The sequence below is a fragment of the Siphateles boraxobius genome, unplaced genomic scaffold, assembly GCF_051911475.1.
Source record: "Siphateles boraxobius isolate OS27281-9 unplaced genomic scaffold, OSU_SipBor_1 18, whole genome shotgun sequence".
NCBI classification, from domain to species: domain Eukaryota; kingdom Metazoa; phylum Chordata; class Actinopteri; order Cypriniformes; family Leuciscidae; genus Siphateles; species Siphateles boraxobius.
The window spans coordinates 12,528,764-12,555,718 of NW_027508788.1; the positions used below are offsets into that span (position 1 = coordinate 12,528,764).

Genomic DNA, 26,955 nt, shown 5'->3' on the forward strand with positions numbered 1-26,955 from the left:
ACCTTAATTCACTTAAAGCTGAATAATTGCGAGTGATTGTAAGTGTGATGATCATCTGCAAAATGAGCAACAACGACCACAATTCACTCCTTCAGTCAGTGAAGCTCCCACAGCCGTTCATGAGAGTTTAAATGCTGGGAATATTCCCATCTTCCCACAGGAGAAGAAGCAAGCAGGAGGAATTACTCCAGGAGAAACTACTGACATACTATTGTAAAGATGGAGATTAAGGAAGAACCCTGCAGAATAAAAGATGCAGATACAGAGGAACAAATAGGTTTGTGTTTTCCTTCATTCTCTTTAATGACTGATGAGGAACATTAAGATGAAAACTGACATATAACATATGTCAGTATAACATATAACATATATCTAAAAACTAGATACTAGTCGTGGCTCCAGACTCACTTTTTTCTTATAGGAGTGCTGTAGCCCAAGCAGAAAATTTAGGGGCACACCTTAAATCAGCTTGCAATGCAATTATTCACATTTCCCCCCAAAATATCTGAATTAATGACAAATGTTTTGATAATAAATAGACTTAACGTACAGAAATTACAAAATGCGGTTTTATTTTAAGTTCACAGGGCTCCAGATTAACATTTGAGGGCACCAGCACTGAGTTCTACATAAAGTATTTGGTAGCAATGCGGGGCTGACAGTAAAGCACTGAGCTTACTAACTATAATTATTATCATTCATAATGTCTTAATATTAATTCAAAAGCAAAACGAGTGAAAAGATAGATATTAGGGACTGAAAATATCCAATAAGCGTCCTCTGCAGCAACCTACTGTTTACAATGGTAATTTAATCTTTTTTTATTTTTAAATGAGTGTGCGTTTTCCTACATTTTGAAAGTTTTAGTTTTATAAATGAGGACAATCTTTGAAGGATGAACAAAAAATGTTTTGGTCATCACATAATAACATAAATGTTATAGTTTAAAAGTGCTGGAAAAAGATCTGTAGTTATGGTTAGTGTTACTACATTTAATCCATGGTGAATGTTGGTGATTTGTGGACTTCTATAACTTGTTCATTCATGACACAATGTTTTCCCTGGTTTCCAAATCCAGCGCTGTTTGATCTGATATCTATGGTTTATAACAGAGAACTCTGCATTGAAACTGAATGTTTCCCGCTGGATCTTGCAGTGATGTTATTAATTCTCTGGCGAATTTAATGGATCTCTTTATTTCTTTATTGCTTTCTGTAAAGCACAACCGAGCAGCGCAGTTTCGTTCCGCTTCCATTTTGTGTTTACCATTCGCTGCTGGGAAACGAATTACTTGGTAATACGTTGGTAATTACTGATGGTCGCAACCTATAACAAAATTTGGTCACAGTCTGGACCCTGGTGGTAGACTCTGTCTGAAGTAAACTAGATTTGTGCTAAATTAAGAATGAACTTTATTTCCTTGTTTCTCATTTGTCCTTTTTTAAATTGAATTTAATATGTTGATTTCCGACCTGATGGAAATGAATGGAGGCAAACACCATTATTTCACAAATGAAGATGAAAAACTGTCATATAAAAAGGAAGACAAACATCTGTTTCCACAACCTCATCATTTCAAAAAAGAAGATGGAAATGCAGTTGTTTCAAAGACTGAAGAGAATTTCACACAAAAACAAGCTGGGAAAGCTGAAGTCAAAGGATCTTTCACCTGCTCTGAGTGTGGAAAGAGTTACATGCATAAACCAGGCCTTAAGAGACACATGAGAATTCACACTGGAGAAAAACCGTTCACATGCTCTCAGTGTGGAAAGAGTTTCACTTTGAAAAGCGTTCTCAACAATCATCTCCTCTCTCACTCTGGATTGAGATCATTCAGCTGTGATCAGTGTGATAAAACATTTGTTTCTTCATCAAACTTAAAAAAACACCTTAAAGTTCATTCTGCTGTGAAGCCTCACTTTTGTTCTTTTTGTGGAAAGAGTTTTACACGATTGCAACATTTAAAAGTGCATGAGCTTATTCATAATGTTGTGAGACCTCATGTGTGCTCTGACTGTGGGAAGAGCTACATTACATCCAGCCGCTTAAAAACACACCAGAGAGTTCATACTGGAGAGAAACCTTACAAGTGCTCACAATGTGAAAAGAGATTCTCTCGTTTAGAACACCTGAAAGAGCATGAGAGAATTCATACTGGAGAGAAACCTTACAAGTGCTCACAATGTGAAAAGAGATTCTCTCGTTTAGAACACCTGAAAGAGCATGAGAGAATTCATACTGGAGAGAAACCTTACAAGTGCTCACAATGTGGAAAGAGTTTCGGTCGATTACAACACTTAAAAAGACACCAGAGAATTCATTCTGAAGAGAAACTTTACAAGTGCTCTTCGTGTGGAAAGAGTTTCACTCGGTCATCTAGTCTACAAACTCATGAAAAAAAGCATTGGCGAAAGTTTTCTAAGTGAGGAAAATTCATTTTCACATTCATGATTTACAAATACTGTACTTATGTTACGTCCCAGGGCGTAATTGCAACGCATTCTAATCCCATGGCGTCATAATTATTATGTGTGCAATGTGTTGGTGTTTTTTGTTGTTGTGCTCTTTCTCTCTCTCCTGGGTGCAAATGGAGACCAGCTGATACAAATTACTATCATCTCCTTATTTCCACTGATTGGCTCCTGACTAGGAGAGCTTGTGGATAAAGTTGGAGAGGAAAAGCCAGTTTAGTGAGATCATTTTTGACTCCATGCTGCCAAAACTGTCTTCTCCTGCCTCACCCCTTAGCATGTGTGCTAAGATCAATTGTACATCTCATTGTTGATTTAGTTGATTGTTGGTTGTTGAACCTGAGCAGACTTGGACTGCTGTTAAACCACATTTTCTTAAGTTCCTTAAACCGTTTTCTAAACTCTTTTGATTTAGTTCGATTTAGTTTTCTGTGTATGTCCATGTTTTTCTCCTGTGTTTGGCTAGAGAGGTAGTGAGGAAAGAAAGTTTTTATTCATTTTGAATCTTATTTTGAAAGGTTAAGAAGGTATATTCCCCCAATAGTCAGAACTTTGTTTATTGTTTTGGCCTTGTCCCCTCCTGAAGTCTATTGATGCTTTTTGAGTGTTTCAAAAATCTGTGTGATTTGTGGAGTGCCGGAACAGGAGAGGAGAGTTTTTGGTTGCCAAACTGTTAGTAATTTCCTTGTTACTGCCTCCCTGACCCCTAGACTGGGGTGGCATGTAACAATTATGTTAGAAAACGGACAAATAATTTGACATTCAAATAGTTTCAATAAATGGATTTAATCTAGGGCTGCCCTGTGTAGAAATTGTGTTTTAGTCAAACAGCGAATACTTGCACTGTCGTAAATACCGATTTCATACAAATATTAGGCTACTGCATACTGCATAGTCTACTAAACTACTGATGATGGTAATAGGATAATAATAACTATATGTCAAGTATATGTTAAGTGATAAATACACCTCACAACACCTGAGTTCAGCTGGCAAATTAGCTTGTGTGGCAAGCTAGGCAATAAAACATAACGAAAAAAAAATTAAGAGAAACGAGTGTTTGTTAGCAAGTCTGCTAACAGCTCACATAATCGAAAGCTAGCTAGATATATGTGGAAATTAATGGACTGTTCTAATTATCAACAATGGATGAATGAACAGCATCGTAAAAAAAAGACATACTACAAGCAAGCGCAACAACATGCAACATAGAACGCAAACAAGTTTACAAGTTTTGGACGGCTGTTGTGCAGTCATGGAGGAAGATTCTGAAGAATCGAAAATGGAGGATAGGGAAGAATTTACGGAGGTATACTAAAAAAATCATAACGTAAGAAATCTAAGGATCAAGAGGATAGCGAAGATATGACGGAATCAATGCAGGGTAATACCAAAAAAAAAAGACAAAAGAAAATCAAGAAATTGTAAGAGAGCAAACTGTACAAAATTGTAGGAGTCTGGATTCAAAATTATGTTGACATTTGAAAAGAGTACAAGTCAAGTCATCCTCATATATATAGCGCTTTTAACAATGTAGATTGTTTCAAAGCAGCTTTACAGAGATAAACATATAATTTAAGGTAACAGAGATTGGTTTAGTTTTATAGTGGTTCTTGAAAAATGTTTTTTCCAGCTAAAGTTAGTTTTGATTGATTCACTTCCGTCTAAATGATCATTTGTTATTAAATTAGGGGCCGCTAAGACGACACCGTTCTCTCTAAACAGACTTTAAACGTGAACCTGTGATAGAAGCTGATGGCGTTCACATGCGCATTAAGAATTGATTCTATAGTTATGTGCGTTTGAATATATGTGCGCAGGTTTGTAATTCTTACAAACCATGCCTAAACAAACTACTTGTCTTGTCTATAAATGTACAGGATCACATTTGCATCCAATAGGTCTATCCAAGGCGATCGATAAAATCATTGGGTCAGTGGTTTTGGCTAAATGTTTGGGACAAGGGAGAGTTTTGATCATAGTGAAAGATATTGGGGGGAAAAAAACTACTCAAGATAAAAGAAATGAATGGAGAAAAGGTCACAACCAAAGAGATTGGAGTAGATAAGGGGGATAAGGGGGTGATATATGGAATTCCAACATATATAAACAGTGATGAAATGCATGAAAATATAAGAGGAGGTAAGGTCATTAATGTGAGACGACTGTATAAGACGAAGGAAGGACAACGACAGGAAAGCTTAAGTGTCTTGTTGACATTTGAAGGAAAAATGCCTGAAAAGGTACAAATGGGATATATAAGTTACCCCGTAAGAGTGTATGTCCCAATGCCATTGAGATGTTTTAAATGTCAACGAATAGGACATGTGGCGGCAGTGTGTCGGGGGAAGGTAAGATGTGCAAAATGCGGAGGTGAGCATGATTATGATAAATGCACAGAGGTGAATGGATTAAAATACTGCAACTGTGGAGGTGCTCACACTGCAGCATATGGAGGATGTGAGGTACAAATTAAAGCAAGAGAAGTACAAAAATACAAGACGGAGCATAAAGTCACTTATGCGGAAGCAGTGAAGGTCTGCAAAAGTAAAGAGGACAGAAGGGAAGAGATGAGGGATAATCTCAACCAAGACTCAAGGAACATAAGAATGGAGAAAACTAAGGAATCAGAACAACAGTGTGTTATTAAAGAAAATACTTTAATAATGACTAAAGAGAACTTTCTAGCCTTTATTGTTATGGTAATTAATGTCACTGCTATGTTGCCAAGCAGATCAGCAAAGATTAAAACAATTCTAGAAGCTGCATCAGAATTCCTAGGGATCTCTGGGATTTCAGTAAGCGCAATACATGCAATTCTAACTAGAGCAACATCAGTAGAAGTTTCACAGACATCTGAGTAGATTAATGGTGATATGTGTAACGCAATACAACGCAAGGAGCCTTGTAGCAAATGGTCAAGAATTTAAAAAATTTGTATTAGATTTGGATCATAAGCCCAATTTTAATTTGTGTTCAAGAGTCTTGGCTTAAGCCAAATCTGCAATTTGTATTACCAGGATATAAGTCTGTTCGAAAGGATAGAGTTGGGAAACAAGGGGGAGGGGTGGTAACCTTTATAAAAGAAGGAACAATGTATAGGGAATTATGTGAGGTTAAAGATATGGAATGTGTTGTGGTTGAAATATATTTTAGAGAAGAATCAATTGTAATATATAATTTTTATAATCCATGTAAGAAGATATCAATAAAGTTGTTTGAAAAGATTAAGAAAGAGAAAAAGGAATGTGGTGTCTGTGGTGATTTTAATGCTCATAATTGGCTCTGGGGGAGGAAAAGTAGATTATAATGGGGAATTGCTCTGAATTCAAACTTATGTAAATTAATGGAAAAGATTATAGTTCATAGACTAACATATGATCTAGAGAAAAAGGGTACATTTAGTAAGTATCAATGTGGATTTAGAGGTAAAAGATCAACCATGGATGCATTAATCAAGGTTAGTAATGAAGTAGAGAAGACAATAACTATGAAAGAAATTATGGCAGTAGTGTATTTTGATATAGAAAAGGCGTATGACACGGTATGGAGAGAAGGCTTGTTAATTAAAGCATCAAGGATAGGAATAGACGGAAATATGTATAATTGGTTATCTCAATTTTTGTATGAAAGAACATTTGTAGTTCAAGTGGGAGTGTGTCAGTCATTAATTTATAAGGAAGAAAATGGCATTCCTCAAGGGAGTGTTGTAAGTCCAATTCTTTTTAATATTATGATTAATGATATTTTTGACAATTTGGGATATGGTGTGGGATGTGCATTGTATGCTGATGATGGGGCTATTTGGAAGAGAGGAAGAAATACAAAGCAAGTGATTTCAGGTATGCAAACAGCTATTAAAAAGGTGGAAGAATGGAGTATAGAATGGAGTTTTAAAATGTCAATTAGTAAATCATGTTATATGATATTAGTATTGTATGGGAAACCTTTAGAACAAGTTAAAACATTTAAATATTTAGGAATGTGGTTAGATGAGAGATATACCTGGAAAAAACATATTGAGGAAATTGATTAAAAAAATGCAGGCGAATCTTAAATGTGATGAGGGCAATAGCTGGGAAAGAATGGGGAGCAGAAAGAGACTCAATGATAACAATATGTCAAGCCTTGATCAGATCAACTATTGATTATGGTTGCATGATTTATGGGTCAGCTTAAGAATCACTATTAAGAAGTCTAGCTAGAATACAATATAGAGCCCTTAGAATATGTTTAGGAGCAATTAAAACAAGACCAGTCAATGCATTATTAGTAGAAGCGAATGAAATGCCGTTGAAATTAAGGAGAGAGAAATTGTCTTTGGTTTTCTGGACATCTTTAAAGAGTTACACTGGAGAAAGTATAGCTAAAGATATTTTAAATAATTGTTGGGAATACTTTAGTATCGAGAGAGGATATGGATGGAAGATAAACCAGTTAACAGAGAAATATCAGATTGCAAATATTGAATGTAGTGTGTCACCTGTATGGGGAGAGGTTCCAAAATGCATTATCTCTGAGGTTAAAATTGATTTAGGAATATTAGATAAGAAACGGGAATGGGAGGAAATGGGTATGATTAAGTACCAAGTTAATAAGTACATACAGTTAAGATTCTATGCAAGTATGCACATTTATACTGACGGATCTAAGGATCCAAGAACAGGGATTACAGGAATAGGAGTGTACAGTATATTCCAGAGTTTAAAATAACAATATCTAAACGACTAACATCTAAATGGTCAATATATACTGTGGAAATGGTCGCTATTATAATAGGATTAACATGGGTAGAGGAGGTGAAGCCAGACAGAATAGTGATATGCTCTGACTCTGCTTCTGTCTTAACATCACTGGTTACTCATTGTACTTCTAGAGAAGATTTGATGTGCGAAATATTTTCATTATTATGGCGAATACAAAGGAAAGGAGTAGAAGTTGGATTCTGTTTGGTGCCAGCGCATGTAGGAGTAGCTGGCAGTGTTGTAGTCGAGACCAGCTCACTCGAGTCCGAGTCGAGACCGAGACCATAGAGGGTCGAGTCCGAGTCGAGACCGAGACCATAGAGGGTCGAGTCCGAGTCAAGACCGAGACCATAGAGGGTCGAGTCCGAGTCGAGACCGAGACCATAGAGGGTCGAGTCCGAGTCGAGACCGAGACCATAGAGGGTCGAGTCCGAGTCGAGACCGAGACCATAGAGGGTCGAGTCCGAGTCCAGACCGAGACCATAGAGGGTCGAGTCCGAGTCAAGACCGAGACCATAGAGGGTCGAGTCCGAGTCGAGACCTAGACCATAGAGGGTCGAGTCCGAGTCGAGACCGAGACCATAGAGGGTCGAGTCCGAGTCAAGACCGAGACCAAAGAGAGTCGAGTCCGCGTCGAGACCGAGACCAGAGAGGTTGGATAACCTAGGTTGGGTCTGAAACCAGACCTAAAGATATCTTCAAGAATATGAAAAATATTTGGTGGTAAAAATAAAATTGGCACCATACTCAAACAGTAAATCAAATATACCATGGAATCATACACTGTAATGGAAAAAAGACCACATAGCGGTGTAAAGGTAATTTTATTAAAATTATGACTTAATTATAATAATAATAATAATAAAACCTTTATTTAACCAGGTAGGCACATTGAGAACACTTTCTCATTTACAATGGCGACCTGGCCAAAAAAGCGTTGAGGTACAAAAACATTAGTTACACATATAATTACAAGACAAAGTAGTACTCAATAAACATAGAAGATTAATATACAGATCCATAGATCATGTGCACAGATCGGGTTAGCATGTACAATGGTCCGACAATAAATTTGCTAACAATAATTTAAAAGTGATTAACGGGACAATGGATTCAAGCTTGAAGGATTTTTGAAGTGTATTCCAGTCATTAGCAGCAGAGAACTGGAAGGAGAGGCGAGGCGTCCAAAAGAAGTACGAGCTTTAGTAGCCACCAGGGTGACATACCTGCTTGAACGAAGGTTCATAGATGGGATTGCTCTGGAAATTAATGACCTTAGATAGGGTGGGGTGTTACACAGTAAGCATTTATAAATAAAAAGATACCAATGTTTTTGACGCCGGGTATGTAATGAAGGCCAGCCAATTAAACTGTAAAGGTTACAATGGTGAGTGTTATATGGAGCATTGGTGACAAAGCGGATAACACTATGATATACCACATCCAATTTCCTAAGGAGAGAACTTGAAGCAATTCTGTAAATAACATCACCAAAATCAATAATTGGAAGGATAGTCATTTTTACAAGGGCAAGTTTGGCTGGGATTATTACAATCAGTTAGTGCTCTTACACATAACATACTGCACACGAATTCTGTGTGGCTCTTATATGCAAACTGAATTATGGATGATAAGGCAGACATTTTCAATACATAGTTGAGCTAGAGGCCACATCACATCTGACCTGGGTCCTGCTGCATTTGCGCGCCGCGAATGTTACGGTGTGTTCACACCGAACGCGAATAGAGCGTCAAATATGTGTCTATAGCGTCTAGTTAGACGCTTGAACATTCGCTCGAGTTCAAATTTTTCAACTTGAGCGGAAGACAGTCGCGGCAAACGCTTCGCCCAATTCGCGTCATTCGCAACGCCCGGCGCCAATGATGCGACTATTCGAGTCTTGCATTGACTTTGTATTTAATCTACTCGCGCAAATAATTAAATTCGCGCTCGGTGTGAACACACCATTAGTCTCAAGTCATGTGCAGTTGCGCACAAGAAGACGTTTCAATCAAACAACAATTTAAAGAAATATTAACATACAGTAATAATCATGACATATTTTGAATGGGTCTCGAGTGGACTCGGGATTAAGTCAAAGTCCTAATATGTTCGAGTACGAGTCAATTCCGAGTCAAAATGCACACGAGTCCATGACAAGACCGAGACCATTAAAATATGGTCTCGAGACCGAGTCCGAGACCGAGTCCGAGTCTCGAGTACACAACACTGGTAGCTGGTAATGAGTATGCTGACGAATCAGCAAAAAATGCTTTAAAAAGGGAAGAAATAGATGTTAATATTCCATTAAGTAAAAGTGAAGTTAAATCTATTATTAAGGAAAATATTATTAAAGATTGGCAGGAAAAATGGAATACAGATAATAAGGGGCAGTATTTATATAATATCAAAAAAATAGTAGATACTAAGAAAACCATAAATGGTAGAAATAGGAAAGAAGAGGTCATAATGACTAGGATGAGACTTGGACATTCAAGATTGAACGCAACACTCTTTATAATTGGAGTTCATGAGACTGGTTTATGTGAGAATTGTGGGGAGAAAGAAACAGTGGAGCATGTGATATATGATTGTAAAAGGTATGATGAGGAAAGAAAGGAATTGATATCATATTTAAATGAAAGAGGGAAGGTTAATAAAGATTTGCCATATTTGTTAGGTTATGATTTTAATAAAGATAGAGAAGGATATAGAATACTAATAGAATATATATATATATATATAGTAGGCTACTGGATTAAGTGAAATGATTTAAATACAGAATAAGGATGCTTTGGACTATTCCAGATTTTATAGTCCAGTCTGGAGGAGCTGAACACGCAGCGCCAGGTGGGCTATGGGAGATGGAATGAGATGGAGCACCAAAATAATTAAATAAGGATGGATATTTGAGAAGGAAGCTGTAGGATTACAAATTTATTTAAATGTTTTAATTTAGGTTCAACAGTATTTTAACTGAGAAAGTGCACACACTGTTTTCCATTTTTGAGGCAATCAAGGTTTTGGACATTAACCTCTTGTCACATCTCAAAGGTCAGCTGGGCCTTTTGTTGATCTAATCAGGCTGATTGGATTAGCATCTCAAGGCTCTGAGTTACACTGTTACCTGATGAAATCTTTACATGTTTTGTTCAAGAGTCCCCTCCTCTATGAAATTAATCCCACCCCCTTGAAATGTATATAAACTGCAATGTAAAGTTCCCTTAGATTAGACTTGGGTAAGATTTTGGATGCAGCAGACTACAGCAAATAAACAATCCTGCTTAAAAGATACAACCCCAACGTCTCCTGGTCTTCGCTTCTAAGTCTCCTACACTTAAGAAGAAAAAGTTTACAACAGATGGTGCCGTGACCCGGATAGAGCTACTCACCAGAATCCAGATTGAATCAACAAAAGATCTCAATGAAGAATGAACTTTCTGACTGAGTTCCAGACGGAATCTAGAAAACCTCAAGCTCAACAAAGATCTCAACAAAGAATTAACTTTCTGACTGAGTTCCAGAACTGAATCTCAACTGGACCTCAACAAAGCTGACTGAGTTTTCCAGACTGAATCTTTTCATTCAAACAACGATTCGGTGAGTTTCACTCTATTCAAAGAACCAGACCAGTACGAATTTTGTGCCTCTGCGCCGTCAGAGAAAGAGTTATCAGACAGCTGTAGTGTTTGATTACCTAAAGTTATCCTTTAAAAGTTGTCTTTTAAAGATGAAAATATATCCTCTGTTCAGGCAGGGACGTTTTTAACATCACATGTTAAAAAGTTATCCTCTGTGTCAGGCAGGGAAGATTAGTATTATTTTGCTAATTATTGTTTTTTTCTATTATTTTGTGTTGTTACCCTCTAAAAAATTATTTTAGAGAAGAAAAGTTTGATCCTCTGTTTCAGGCAGGGAAGAGTTAGCATTCCATGCTAGTAATTTTGTTTTATCCTCTTAAAGTTAGCTAGGTGAAAGATCCTTTCCGTTTCTTTCAGGGAAGATTAGCATAACGTGCTAATATTTTGTGTATCATCCTCTGTTTCAGGCAGGGAAGTTAAATGTGATGTGTTGGTAACAAGGAAGGTTTATCAACAGTTTGATCTGTGACATAAGTGTAGACTCTTTTGATCAGAGAAGTTTTAGTGTTTTTGATTGTGTGATAAAGAAATCCACAAAATGGTTAGAACGAATGCTAGGCTGGTTCCAACAACTGAAAAATTTGGTCTTAAGACTCCTTTGTGGTCAGATAGTGAATTTAAAACACTGTTAGGAGAACAAATGAACCTAATAGTCACTGAGAAAGTTAGAAAAGAACTAACGCAGAAATATGAGATTCATCCAGACAAAACTTGGTCGGTAGATGAGTGTAAAAAAGTACTAGGAGCAAGTATTCGCAAGAACAATGTGAAAGGCATAATATGTTGCCATAGAGAATTTGGTTTAGCACTAGCTACAGAACAGTCTAAACGCAACTCAGAGCTAGAGAAACAGATTAATGAGCTCCGGGCTAAAGTTTCCTCTTTAACCAAGAAATTGAACTGCAACAAAGATGCAGAAAAAACTGATGTGGAAGAAGTAAGTCAGCCTGATAACATTTACCCTGATTTACGAACGTTCTTTGAAACAGATTTAGCCGTCCAATCAGTCACTGATAAGCCTGTAAATTCGGTTTGTGTGTGGAGCTAGAAAAAGATCACAGGGAATTGAGGAAAATGAAAGTGTTTCTACCCACCCTTCTGTAGTCCGAATACAAACTGTCTCAAAAGCCCTTGGACCTAAGGATATAGAATGACTCTCTGAGAGTTTGCCCTCACCACGTAAACAGTTTTCTGAATTTAGAAGGGCATTGATCAGCAAAATTCATCTATATGACATGTCGTTAACAGAAGTCACACAGTTAATGTCACAAATTTTAACTGATTCTGAATTCAACAGTTTTGAATCTGCAGTGACTTCTGAACTACAACATGCCAGTAGAGGCGATATGAGAGAAGGTGTTTTGAAAATCCTAAAGACTATCTTAGGACCCAAAATAGACTGGTATAGAGTTACTAGCTGTGTACAAAAGAAAGAAGAAACGGTAAATGAATATACTGAACGGTTTTGTCAGTCAGCCATAACTTACAGTGGAATAGTGGATGATTCTGAAAGTGTGCTCGATGACAAAGGACCACTAATTCGTATCTGGTCAGATGGCCTTGTAGCCGAATGCAGAAGAGCTTTGCCATTCCTAGATCTAACTTGGTCTAACAGAACTCTCAGAAGTAACGTTGACAGGTTAGCTGCATGGGAAAGAGATGCTGATGTTAAAACCAAAGTGAGAGTAGCAGCAGCAGCTACATTTAGCACAGCAAAACAAGAAAACAGGTGGTCTAAAAAAGAAGGGAGCTGCCACTATTGTGGAAGATTAGGACATTGGGAGAAAGAGTGTAGGAAGAAATTGCAAGATACAAAAAGAAATGCTATGCATAATTCTGCTCCTTCTCAGCCTGCTTACAACCCGGAAGTAGTTCCGCAAGTGTCCACTGAAACTTTAGGACAGCTTGTTCAGGCTCTTTTAAGAGCACAAAAAGAACAGTAAAAAAACTAATTGTTGGGGCTGTGAGTAGCTACCTTACCCCTGTAATACATCATAATGACACAAGAATTTTTGTGAAAGGTAGCATACAAGAGAAAGAAATTGATTTTTTGCTTGATACAGGTGCAGAAATTACCATAATTCCTACAAAATTGGCTAAAGGTTTAGACATTCCGTACAAGAAAACCAAATTTTCTTTAACTGGCGTAATAGGTGAAGATTCTAATGTAGGATTACAAATTTATTTAAATGTTTTAATTTAGGTTCAACAGTATTTTAACTGAGAAAGTGCACACACTGTTTTCCATTTTTGAGGCAATCAAGGTTTTGGACATTAACCTCTTGTCACATCTCAAAGGTCAGCTGGGCCTTTTGTTGATCTAATCAGGCTGATTGGATTAGCATCTCAAGGCTCTGAGTTACACTGTTACCTGATGAAATCAGGTAACCAGCTGAATCATGTACTTTCCTTTACATGTTTTGTTCAAGAGTCCCCTCCTCTATGAAATTAATCCCTCCCCCTTGAAATGTATATAAACTGCAATGTAAAGTTCCCTTAGATTAGACTTGGGTAAGATGTTGGATGCAGCAGACTACAGCAAATAAACAATCCTGCTTTAAAGATACAACCCCAACGTCTCCTGGTCTTCGCTTCTAAGTCTCCTACACTTAAGAAGAAAAAGTTTACAACAAAGCAAAGGAAATAATAATAATAATGAAAATCTGATCATAAGAAATCATGACTGCACAACAGCAAAGGTAGGTGGCGATATGCACTAAGAATGCAACGCGCCAAAAAACGAAAGAAGAAGAAGAACAAGTTTACAAATAAGAGATTTACATACTAGTCCATCAACAAGATCGCCAGGTCAGCATCGCTGTTGCATCCAGTGCTGCTTTTTAGCTTGCGCCAAATAGTGAAAGCCCGTATGGTCGCAATTTCCGTCGTTATCAGCATAGTTCAACAAGTCAGTGTTTCCTGAAACAATAGTTCCAACGAACATTCGCAAACAGCATCGCAAATGTGTGTGGTTGTTGGAACGACAGCTCTCAACCTGTGGTTAGAAGCAGAGGTATTTGTTTGCAAGACATGTGTACTTAAAGGAGCTGTATGTAAGAAATTTATTTCAATTAATCATAAAATGGCCCTGATATGTCACTAGACATTAAGAAATCATGTTCATTTCAAATACTTATATCACTGACAACAGTAGTCCGGCCAGGATATTGTCATTTAAAAAGTGAAGTTGCAGCCCTCAACTGATGTTGATGTTGTCATGTTGTGTTTTGGTCTGATGCGCCACCCTCCACCTATCTACCAATCACCAAGTCTGTAGTGTTGCGGCATCCGGGTTGCCAGCTCTGCTAGTTACCGCAGCTGCAGCTACAAACGTGTCGGAATCGGATTAAAAAAAATGTCTAACGTTGTGAAACCAAAAAAAACTCGTTATGAATCCCGAAATACTTCGTGACAAAGTCCGAAATAAAACAAGGATCTGTATAGGAGATGCCTTTGAAAGATGGAGACGGCTGAAAACGTTGAAGAATTTGAAGACAGACGCCAACGTTGCTAATTTTCTCCTGGACAGGTAAGATTCATCTATGTTTGGCTAACTTGTACTTGATGTAAATGGACATTTCAAATATTCATGACAGTCGAACAAAGTCATGCATGTTAGTGCAAAGTAACGTTACGTTAGCTCATATGGAGGAGGTCATCGAATTGAAAAGGTAAGGAATTGTTTGGGTAATAAAAAAGGCGAGTCGTCATTACTAACATTAGCAAAGCATTATCAGAGCCCGTTTCTCTGTTATTATGCTGAGACGCTGAGGAAAACAACATTAGCACGCCCATTATTGTTTATCATGCAAGTTCTACAGCCAAAAATAATAGAATGACACGTAATCTTTCACATCACATATTTTAGGTTATGGACGTGTACTGCAGTGTAAGTTAAAAAATACAGCTGGTCGCTTTCACTTATAGCGTCAGCTGAATGAATAGCTGTATCTTTGATATCGGTTACACACAGTGACAGAGGCTTGTGCTTGTACTTACGTTAATGACCGATACCTACCGTTACAGGTTAGACTAACAGCTACTGTTCTAACAATGTACTGTCACATACGAGCGTACATCTTTACGATTATATTTGGCTAATCGCCATTAGTACATTTTTGCGATATATAATTACTGTGCAAAACATCTCTCATTTGAAGCATAAACATAATAAAATAAAAATAAAAATAAAGCAAAATAACTGAGAAAAATAAGTGACGTCATTAACCAACGTGGTTGAACGACCACTTTGCGACAGTATGAAAAAAACAAACAAACAAAAAAAATAACTTTGCGACAGTAGGTTTCAAGAAACAGTCAGTTGTCAGTCAACTATCAACTAGCTGATTTTTATAACGATGCATTGTACTATGGTAGTTTAGAAGCGAGTTACGTCAGTGTACGGAAAACACACCCCATAGCAGTTACAGAATCAATTAAACTCAGATTGAATCCTGAATCTCATTTGTGACTTGAAATTAACAATTGTTGTATGGTTCGGTTCATTTTAATGAATTAAAAAACAATCAGTCGTCGCATTATTGAAATAATCTCACTTTGGTATTGAATCCTAATCTATTGCTAACTTACTGAAACTTATATTGATTGTTTTTTTGTGTACAGAACCATGTTTAGAGATTATGAGTTATGTTGAGTGATAGGCCTATAATGAATAAATTAATCGCTTTAAAAGTGCTAAAAACATGAAGCTAATTTCTGATAACAACACTTTTGAAGTTTTAGATAAAAACAACATAAAGAAATTAACTGTTGCAGTAATAAAACACTCATTTAATGTGTGCCATTATTAAGAGCTTCAATGATGTTCTGTTGCAGAAAGTGTTTGCACTAACATCCAGTGTCCCAAAGAGTTGATCTTGAAGACTTTGATTTACTGGTTCAAGAGTGTTTAATGTGGGAAGGATCTTCACTGACCAGCGCTAAGTTTCCCAAAACCTTCATTGACAAATGTAGTGTTACAGATTTATTAAAATGTTTTTCATTTAGGTTCCAATACAATAGTATATAAACTGAGACAGTTTCGTATACTGAATTCAGCATTTAAGGTTATGATGATGATGATATTTGCTGTGAAACAGTTTTTCCAGCAAGAGAGTCCGGCAAATCCTGTTTTTCTGTATCTGGCTCTATTCCAGCCTGATATTCCTGTTTCTCTCTATTGTAAGTAGATTACTGAAACTTTGGTAGTGTCACTGTTTGAATAGTTATGCTGATTGGATTGGAATTGGTAACACTCTCAGTATAGGGCAGGCTCCTAAACCGGTATACATCATTTACATGCTTTGTTCATCACAATGTTAAGCCCCGCCCCTAAAATGTTTATAAATTGCAAGGGAACTTTTCTTTTAGTCAGACTTGGTGACTACAGCATCGCAACAGCAAAGTCTTCAATAAAGAGTAACTTCTGCATTGAAAGATATCCCAACGTCTCCTGGTCTTCGCTTCTGAGTTTCTACACTTAAGAAGAACAAGGTTTACAACACAAATTATAACTCAAGATAGAGCAACTCAAATATCAGCCAGGTGAGTTGGAAGTTGAAGCTAAAACTTAAATCATGAATAGTCTTTAAACAACTACTTGAGCAAAACATTTGCACCTGGATAATTGCAAGTGATTGTAAGTGTGATGATCATCTGCTAAATGAGCAACAACGACCACAATTCACTCCTTCAGTCAGTGAAGCTCCCACAGCCGTTCATGAGAGTTTAAATGCTGGGAATATTCCCATCTTCCCACAGGAGAAGAAGAAGCAAGCAGGAGGAATTACTCCAGGAGAAACTACTGACATACTATTGTAAAGATGGAGATTAAGGAAGAACCCTGCAGAATAAAAGATGAAGATACAGAGGAACAAACAGGTTGGTGTTTTCCTTCATTCTCTTTAATGACTGATGAGGAACATTAAGATGAAAACTGGGAGGAAAAAAAACTGACTACGTTTTGCTTAATTGTGACTCACCTAGTATATTTCTTGTTCCCATTTGTCCTTCTTTATATGCGTTTATTTTAGACCTGATGGAAGTGAATGAAGACAAACATCAGTTTCAAAAACCTCATCAATTCACAAATGAAGATGAAAATGCAGTCATTTCACAGACTGAAAAGTGTTTCAAACAAAAACGAGCTCGAGAAACTGGAGTCAAAGGATCTTTCATCTGCTCTCAGTGTGGAAAGAGTTTCACAAATAAATCAAAACTTAAGAGACACATGAGAATTCACACTGGAGAAAAACCGTTCACATGCTCTCAGTGTGGAAAGAGTTACAGATCCAAAAGCGCTCTCGATGATCATCTGCGCCGTCACTCTGGATTGAGATCATTCAGCTGTGATCAGTGTGATAAAACATTTGTTGGGGAATCAAACTTTAGACAACACCTTAAAGTTCATGCTGGTGTGAAGCCTTACTGTTGTTCTTTTTGTGAAAAGAGTTTTTCACGACTGGGTAATTTAAAAGTGCATGAGCGTATTCATACCGGTGTGAGGCCTTATTTGTGCTTTGACTGTGGGAAGACCTTTATTACATCAGACGCATTAAAATCACACCAGAGAGTTCATACTGGAGAGAAACCGTACAAGTGCTCACAATGTGGAAAGAGTTTTTGTAATTCATCATACTTGAAAGTTCATGAGAGAGTTCATACTGGAGAGAAACCGTACAAGTGCTCTTCATGTGGGAAGAGTTTCATCCAATCATCTAATCTACAGACTCATATGAAAAAGTATTGCCCGAAAGTATCTAAGTGAACAAATGTAATCTTCTGATCATAACTTTCAGGTAAATAGTTTAGTTTAGATTTTAGTTTCTATCCATTATGGACAAATATGGAATTTGATTTTAGTGATTTCGAAATATGGACAATCAGTTATTGAAAGATAATTGTTTTGCTAATCAGTTTTCTATATAACTGAGAATTCCTATAAAATAATACAATAAATACAAATAAATGTCATAGAAGTGTAAAAAAAGTGTTTTTATTGTAGCAGCCAAAAGGTCTATGATTGACTGGAACTTCATATTTTTTTAATGTATCAGTGTTACAAATTCATGGTGCAAATTCCCATTCACATTAAAGGAATAGTTCCCCCATAAAACATGATCTGCACTTTTCTCTGCTTCATCTGTGCATATTCAAAGTATGAATAGGGCTATCACATAAAAGTTAGTTAAACCAGGTCAACATTGATAATAAATTTAGCCTGCTAAAATGACACACAAAAAAAAGTAAGCAAACAAAAATGACCTGTTCAACTACAAGAATTTCTGGAAAAGCTTATAAGAACACACTAGCATTAAATGAGAAAAGAACAAAGTTGTGAGCAGTGAGTGTTTAACACAAGCTGCCAACAGATTAAAATCTAGATCATGTGTGTGCAGAGTGAACTGTGACTGACACACCCCCACTCAAAACGGCCAATAGAAAAGCAATATAGGCTACATTTTTTAATGAACGTTCTGGTTATTGAACCTGATCTGAAGGAGAACAAAAGACATCACCTAGGTCAGAAATAGCGAAACAATAGCAAACATTTTTCTTTTCTAAAGCCCTATTCGCACGGGATAAGTATTACCTGGTGACCTCTAGTAATTTGTAATAATTGCGGATGTTGTCTGAGATCTTTATCCCGTGCGAATCGGCCATGTCTGTAATTTTTAAAGTAAAAATTCCCCAGCAAATATTTCCCCGAACACTGAGGTCCTGTGATAATATTAGTCCCGTGCGAATCGGCATCTCTGTGATTTGGCCGGATCGTAGCTATATCATTTTTTCAAGGTTTTTGTTTCATGTGCGCCTTTTTATCCATCTTTCGCGAAGAATGGAGGCTGGTTTGGAGTGTTTTGATAGTATTTTGGGTGCTGGGTCATATCGCTATACACAACTACACAATTTGCAGAAAGTGAAAGCTGAAAATCACCAGAAGAGCAAAAGAATTAAAAGAATGATTCGATGGAGATGAATGACATGTATAGTATAGCAGCATGCGGTAAGGAACTTTATTCTGTTTGTCATAATATAGCCTATCATACAGCTAGACCTATAACGAAAAGAAATTTCCAAGCAATAGCCTATTGACATCATATCCGGGAGATAAGTCGGTAAATTTGAGTAAAATCACAGGCTTCGGTTATCCCGTGCGAAAGAATGCGCCACATGAAATTCAGATGTGGCGGGGTAATTTTTAAATCACACGAGGTCACCAGATAGTACTAATCCCGTGCGATCAGGGCTTCATTTATCATCAGATGGATAGATAATCTATCAGGGGAGGCAGGGCTTATCAAGGCACTGCCTGCCCTAGACATGCCCACTTCAAGAAGAGCAATGCCGTGAACATGAGAACAGATCTGCACTGCGCCAGAGAAAAGGAATATCATGACAATAGTTTTAGACTCTAGTCTGGTGCCATTTTTTTAAAACTCTGTTTTCTTGATTAGGCTGCTTCATAATCACAAGGTTTCAAATCTAGACATCTGTCTAGCTTAATTTCCCATTTGTTATTTTTACACTTACACACCAAAAGTCACGAGTTTTCGACTGGTTTCGACACTATCTTCAGAGCATTTTATTCAAACGTTAGAATGTTAGGCCTAAAAGAGAAGCAAGGTTAGATGTTTGAGTTATGTTTCGTTTGATATACAGTTTACTATTTTATTCATTAAAAAATCCATCACACAGTGCTGGAAATATAGAGCTAATTTCTGATAATAACTCCACTTTTGAGAAGATAATGACTAAAATATCAAAAGGAAATAACAGTAGGCTACTGTTACAGTAGGCTAAAAGTCGGCTCTTTTATTTGAATTGAATTACGGGAATTTAATGATTTGAGACGCAATGGAAGTGAATGAAGACAAGCAGCATCTATTTCAAAAACCTCATCATTTCGCAAATGAAGTCTGAATATCACAGACTGAAAAGAATTCATGCAAAAAAAAAAAAAACTATTTCATTCCGGAGTTTAAATATTGCTTCTTCCTAACTTTTCAAGATCTGCTAGAATATCTTGGCATCTGAATGGGAAACTTCACTGTATACCGCGACGCATCGCCTGTTATCCGCCAGTAGAGGCGCTCGAGCGACCGAAGCAATGACACACATCCGAGTCTAGGAGAAGAAGAGAAGTGAGCGAGGGAAGGGAACATAAACATGAGAAGAGGAACACAGCCGTTCATTCTGCTCTAAATCTGCTGTTTTCAGACTGTGAGTACATTCATGTTATCATTTAATAGGAGAAATCTAAATCCAAACGACTAACGTTAAACGAGTCAGTTAATTTAGTGAATCATTCCGAAATTAATTTAAACGAACTGACTGATGTTGTTCATTACGCTCGTGAAGCGTAAACTCGTTACTGACTGGTTACTGACACAGTTCAATTTGTTAAGATTATGAGTTGTGTTTTCATTTTATGTAATGAACCAATTAAACCTGATTAACAGAGTTTTTAATGCTCGATCATATCTAATGTAAGCAGGGCTCGATGTTTCCCCCCTTGTTGATAAAATGACAAAAAGCTTCCCCTCTGTAAAACCAAAAAACAACCCTTACAATCAACATTACATTAACAGTAACGTTAGTGATGATGGGAAACCGCGGCTTTCTGAAGCGTTTGAGCCTTTCATCAAATTGTGCCAAAAACCCAGTAGCAGTGTAACTTACATATCCTTTAGCTTTTCTCTGAACTGAATTGATAGTTTAACAGTGCTGGAAATATAGAGTGCATTTCTGATAATAACCGGACTCTAACGCCCTGTTTAACACTCATTGGTTTTGTTTACATGCATAACTTTGGTTTAAATCTGAATGAATTATTTTTTTTTCATGAATTCTGGTTGCCTGTTCTTTATAAGGAAAGGAATGTTTTTCACTGATGCATATGTACCAAGGATGTATACGCTAAAATACATTTTTCTTTATTATGGACAGTGGATAGTGCATGCAGAGCCGGATTATCCATAAGGGCACTTGAGCCAGTCAGTGCCCATGGGCGCCAACCATTCACAACCACTAGGGGGCACCACATGACACAAGCTTTAAAAATATTTTTCGTAAATTGTTATATTATTAACTTGAAATTCTTGAAAGACCATACATAACTCGTTTATGAACACTAATTTAACAATAATAATAATAATAAATTATAAATAAATACAGATTACATGACCACTATCATCATAGGAGTGGATGGATTTTTATCACTGCTGGGTGGTTGTGTACACACACTGCTATCACACATTTATGTCCAAACACCATGCAAAAATGAATTTTGCATAACAGGTCCCCTTTAATATTTATCAATTTCTGGTCATAATTTGGGGGCAATGAACATATGAACCTTTGTGCCGTGCTGCTTATATTTATCACATAGTAAAAACGCCCAAAACCAGTCGTGTGTGGATGAGAGTCTGAAACAAGGACTGGTGGGACGTTGTCCTGCTCCACTTCACAGACGCTGAGTGAAAGGACAGTGTAGATTTAGAAATTAAGCTTTTCCCCATTGTTGTTCAATTCACGGGACCGGACCGGAGTTATTTTGCCAGGAGATCTTTTTTATTTATTTTATGTGTCAGCATAGGAGAGATTGACTGTTTACTGGAGAGATATTCACATTCCCAGCTTTCAGATTCTCCAGCTTTTCTGAACCTCTGGACAAAGAGGTTGAGCTTTATATGCTACCTATTTATTTACCTATTTATCTATATATCTATTCAACATGAAATGTAATCCCTATGCTTCGGTGGAAACTTCACACACTGCACAGACATTCCATGTCTCTAACTCTTCCAGCACACACACACACACACACACACACACACCTGTTTATGCATGTCCCAATGTCTCTCACACACATGTATTCAAGAACACTGATTCACAAATAATACAACTGATTTTGAGTACTAATAAAAAGTAATAATGCTGAAAATTAGGGCTGGACGATATGGCCAAATTTTATATCACGATATATTTCTTAATTTCGGTCGATACGATATAATTCCGATATCGATATGAACAAAATAAAAGCCTCAGAAAAACTGCCAAGAACGCCCACAACAGATGTCTGTACCTACAATCTTCTGAAAAATGAATTTGCCAAGTCTGAAACCTCCTCCTATAAAACTGCATAGTATTTTAGAAATAAAAACGGTACAAATAAATTAACGTTCACCTTTTATTTCCATTTAACCTTTATACAAACAAGAAAAGTCAAATAAACACAAGACTCTCAGACTGACCTTATTAATATATTTAAATTTAAACAATAACATAGGCTGATTATATTATGCTTTACACAAAACTTCTCGTAACAAAACTTGTTCTTATAAACCAAAGTGCTTCATCCAGGATAAAAAATATGAAAAGTGCTCAGCTGCAGAAAAAAAAGAAAAAGAGAGAGCAACAACAAAAACACGTGTTGCTGGGGGCAGGGACATTGTTGAGTGTTGATGACACCCTATGGTTTTTATGGCTAAATTGGCATAATTATGGCTCTAGAGGTTTCTGGCAAGAAATACTAGCTGGTCTACATTATCTGGCTTCAGAGATGCCCTTTTACATGTGACAATGTTGCAACCTGTACTAAAACCCCCCTCAGATGGGGAGCTTGTGGCCTGAATGCACAAGTAATGTTGTGCCAGTTGGCTTACTCTAGGGAAGTTCTTTTGATAGACTTTCCACCAATCCAGAGGATTTAAGTCATTGTCAGCATTTGGAGACAGAAGGTAGTTGCCGAGCTCCCTCTCAACTGCTTGCTATGCACTCAAGTCTTCTGTGTTCGTAGTAGTGGTGGGCCTGAAAAAAAGCTAGCCAGAGACCGCTTTGTTTTCTTGGCTGGTACAGAAGTGTATCCCATGGCTTCTTCTCTGGACTCCTCTTCCCTGACCACAACAGATCTCTCTCCCTTCAGCATCTCCAACACAGCTCTCTCTTTGATGTATTCTCTCTTCTCCTCCTGAGTGTACTGAAGCTTGAATCTGGGGTCTACGAGGCATGCCATGTTAAGTAGATCCTCCATGGTTGGGTCATCATACTTTTGGTTGAGGTATCCCATCACTGTTGTCTTTATGGTCCTGGTGAGCTCTGTGCCATCCTCTGCTTCCTTCAAGATGGAGGTGTTGAAGAGATGCATCACTGGTTTTAGAAATGATACACTGACATATGACTCACCAGACAAGGCATCAGTGAATTCGAGGAGTGGGCTTAGAGCTGCATCTATAGACTCTAACACATCCACATCTTGCCAGGTAGGAACCAGCGGTCTTGTCTTCTTGTCATTTGAGAGGACTTCAGGGATGCCCCTTTTCTGCTCCAGAACCCGCTTCACCATTTGTTGACGGGAGCCCCATCTTGTTGGTGTTTCACTGATGAGCTTGTGCTTTGGCGAGTGAGACTCCTCCTGAGCAGCTGCAAGGTCCTGTTTCTTCTTCCAGAAGTAGGAGAAGCAGCCACCACCTTTTTACAGACCCCAATTGCTCTGTCCACCCGCTTGTCTTGGTTAATTTTCTCTGTAGACAGATAGAGGGGGAAACAAATAGCAAATTGCAATATATACTTATAATTTGTATTTATATTTTAACTACTGTGAGACCAAAACTCTGAGCGCCGTGCATCCTTCTTTATTTTAACTCTCATACCAGACACAGACCTGAGCAATCAACAGATGATCAGTCTAACACATAAGTCAACTTAATCAGACACAGAGAGTATCAAACCAAATCCACCACACATGTAGGGATGGGACGATTACCAGTTTCAATATAAACAAAGATAAAATAGCGGTTAGTATTATCGTTTAAAAATTAATTATCATTAAAACCGCGTTTGATTATCGCGATTTTAATAACATAAATCCTGTCCAGCCAGCAACAGTCTGACGCAGACGCGCAGCGTTGTTTTTTTACATTTATTTATTCGAGATGGAATGGCGGAAGGCAGTGACCGTGCTCGGGAGATTTTTCAGCCTTTTAAGAGGACCAAATCTGAGGTGTGGTCATATTTTGGATTTTACAAAAGTCCTGAGAGAATCTTAATCGAGGATTGTCACACTGTCTGCAGAACATGCACAAAATAATTAACTGCAATAGAGGAAACGCTTCAAATCTGCCGAGTCGTCTTGTGTGACCATCACGCACTGTTGTAGCGAACGCAAGGCAAGTTAACTTTGACCTCAATACCAAAACTACGTTTGAGAAATAATTGGGCACAAAATGTTGTTTTGAGTTAAAATATTTTCTCACTCACTTGACATTATAAACGTGAAGCTTCCACGAAGAAAAGTTCGCAGCAAGTGGCTTTGAGCCAAAGACGAACGAACAAGTTCAAACAAGACTACAGTTTGTTACATATTGAATTGAGATTAATGTTTTAAATCTAAACCTGTTAAATCCACATGACACAAATGAATTGACGCAAGACGGCAAGTTGTAGGCTATATGAATGAAATGAGAGCGCGCGTCCGTTGTGATACATGGATGTGTGCTGTGTTATGATGCGTTGCTATTGACGACAGTCATTATAAGGAAGGAAATGCCACAGAATCTTGCCTTAAAAAGTGCATAGAGCTGCTTATTTTATTTGTTGTTTGTTGGTTTTCAAATATAAAGCTTGAGGGGATGTTTTCAGCGTGAGCATCAGTTCTTTTTGAACACTTTAATCTCGTTTTTACAAAACCGTGATAATATTGATAATCACGATAATTTTGGTCACTATAATCGTGATATGAAATTTTCATACCGTCCCATCCCTATCTGCATGTGTTACGTCATTTTGTTAATAATAACTAAAGTAATCTACCTGATTATGTTACATATTTATTTTGTATGAAAACTAGCGTGTTAGTTACTTATGGATTAAAAAGTACCGTTGTATCAGTGCTGCGCGAGATATCACAAACCCTGACGCGCGCACACAGAGAAGATAATTGTAAAATGAAAATTGACAGGCTTAGTTTAAATTTTGTTCTTGGTTGTGTTTGTCTGTCAAAATGTCAGAAAGCATTTTGTTTTATCCATCCGTGTTTTTAAAATTCGTTAAATGACGGACGTTTTACTGTTAACACAGCCCTCATTATATGTCGGATTCGTTTAACTTATACTTGATATTCTTTTTAGAATAAGTGGTTCGTTTTGCTATTATTTTGACTCCTGTCTATTCATTGTCAACTATTTTCTATAAATATGTTTGTATTGGCTAACGTTTATTCAGCTAATGCGTGTCCTGTTTAAAATGTGCAATGTTCAAATGCAAAGACAGCACATTTTAAACGCCCTTTTTTCTGTGCGATTTAGTATCATATTTGGATATTGCAATAATAAATTAAGGAGCCTATCATAAATGTACAATGTTCCGATGTTAGTGTTTATTTATTTTTTATTTACTGTTTTCTAGAGGTTTCTTAATTTTAGACTATATTGACCAGCACACATTATATGCAATGCAATATTAATCATGAATAAAAAATGGTTTTGAGCAGTATTGAAACTTTGGACTTTCACTGTATATTGCAGTGCAGTGCAAGTGAAATTTTGGATTTGGGTCAAAACTAGAATTATGAAGATAGGCATGTGTTTGTGTGTGTCTTACATTCCCAATTAATATGATAATCTCCTCTGAGCTAGAGTGATTGTAAGTGTGATGATCATCTGTTAAATGAGCAACAACGACCACAATTCACTCCTTCAGTCAGTGAAGCTCCCACAGCCGTTCATGAGAGTTTAAATGCTGGGAATATTCCCATCTTCCCACAGGAGAAGAAGAAGCAAGCAGGAGGAATTACTCCAGGAGAAACTACTGACATACTATTGTAAAGATGGAGATTAAGGAAGAACCCTGCAGAATAAAAGATGAAGATACAGAGGAACAAATAGGTTGGTGTTTTCCTTCATTCTCTTTAACGACTGACGAGGAACATTAAGATGAAAACTGGGAGGAAAAGAAAAATAACAAAATTGTTGCTTAATTGTGACTCACCTAGTATATTTCTTTTTCTCATTTGTCCTTCTTTATATGCGTTTATTTTAGACCAGATGGAAGGGAATGAAGACAAACAACATCAGTTTCAAAAACCTCATCAATTCACCAATGAAGATGAAAATGCAGTCATTTCACAGACTGAAAAGTGTTTCACACAAAAACGAGCTAGAAAAACTGGAGTCAAAGGATCTTTCACCTGCTCTCAGTGTGGAAAGAGTTTCACAGATAAATCGAACCTTAAGAGACACATGAGAATTCACACTGGAGAAAAACCGTTCACATGCTCTCAGTGTGGAAAGAGTTTCATTCAGAACAGTAATCTCAATGTTCATCTGCTCCGTCACTCTGGATTGAAATCATTCCACTGTGATCAGTGTGATAAAACATATGTTGGGGAAATAAACTTTAGAAGACACCTTAAAGTGCATACTGGTGTGAAGCCTCATGTTTGTTCTTTTTGTGGAAAGCGTTTTTCACTAAAGCATTATTTAAAAGAGCATGAGCGTATTCATACCGGTGTGAGACCTTATTTTTGCTCTGACTGTGGGAAGACCTTCACTTTATCCAACAACTTAAAAAACCACCAGAGAATTCATACTGGAGAGAAACCGTACAAGTGCTCACACTGTGGAAAGAGTTTTTCTCGTTCATCATACTTGAAAGTTCATGAGAGAGTTCATACTGGAGAGAAACCGTACCAGTGCTCTTCATGCGGGAAGGGTTTCATCCAATTATCTCATCTACAGGCTCATATGAAAAAGCATTGTAGCAGCCAAAAGGTCTGTGCTTGACTGGATCTTCATATTTTTTTAATGTATCAGTGTTACAAATTCATGGTGCAAATTCCCATTCACATTAAAGGAATAGTTCCCCCATGATAAAACATTATCTGCACTTTTCTCTGCTTCATCTGTGCATATTTCTCTCCTGATTCGGACGAGATGACTTTCTCAATCAAGAAAGAAACATTATGGACTCGTATTTTAGCCAGAAGCAACATTTGTAGTTGAAAACATCTTAATGATGAATGTGTTTATTACAAACAATTTTGGGTGAAAACCATTCCGTTAATTATCCGGCAGATGTTTTTATCCAAAGTCACTCACA

The 26,955-nt window shown here is 37.3% G+C and overlaps 2 protein-coding genes and 1 pseudogene across 4 annotated transcripts in view; all 3 read left to right on the forward strand.

The window, feature by feature from the left end:
* Positions 1 to 26,955, forward strand: part of LOC143741201 (uncharacterized) — a 267,182-nt pseudogene that overhangs the window by 215,885 nt on the left and 24,342 nt on the right. The window lies entirely within an intron of this gene.
* LOC143741207 (uncharacterized) lies at positions 1,476 to 18,085 on the forward strand. Its single transcript, XM_077233654.1, has 3 exons — positions 1,476 to 2,401; positions 6,818 to 6,831; positions 17,025 to 18,085. The coding sequence occupies exons 1-3, from the start codon at positions 1,476 to 1,478 to the stop codon at positions 17,621 to 17,623; spliced, it is 1,539 nt and encodes a 512-aa protein (XP_077089769.1). The 3' UTR covers positions 17,624 to 18,085.
* On the forward strand, positions 19,690 to 26,731 carry LOC143741191 (uncharacterized). 2 transcript variants are annotated; one of them, XM_077233634.1, is made up of 3 exons: positions 19,690 to 20,079; positions 25,623 to 25,742; positions 25,897 to 26,731. In XM_077233634.1, the coding sequence occupies exons 2-3, from the start codon at positions 25,685 to 25,687 to the stop codon at positions 26,637 to 26,639; spliced, it is 801 nt and encodes a 266-aa protein (XP_077089749.1). In that variant the 5' UTR covers positions 19,690 to 20,079; positions 25,623 to 25,684; the 3' UTR covers positions 26,640 to 26,731. The 2 variants fall into 2 exon arrangements, with proteins under 2 accessions (XP_077089749.1, XP_077089750.1); XM_077233635.1 differs by lacking the exon at positions 19,690 to 20,079 and having other exon boundaries at positions 25,603 to 25,742.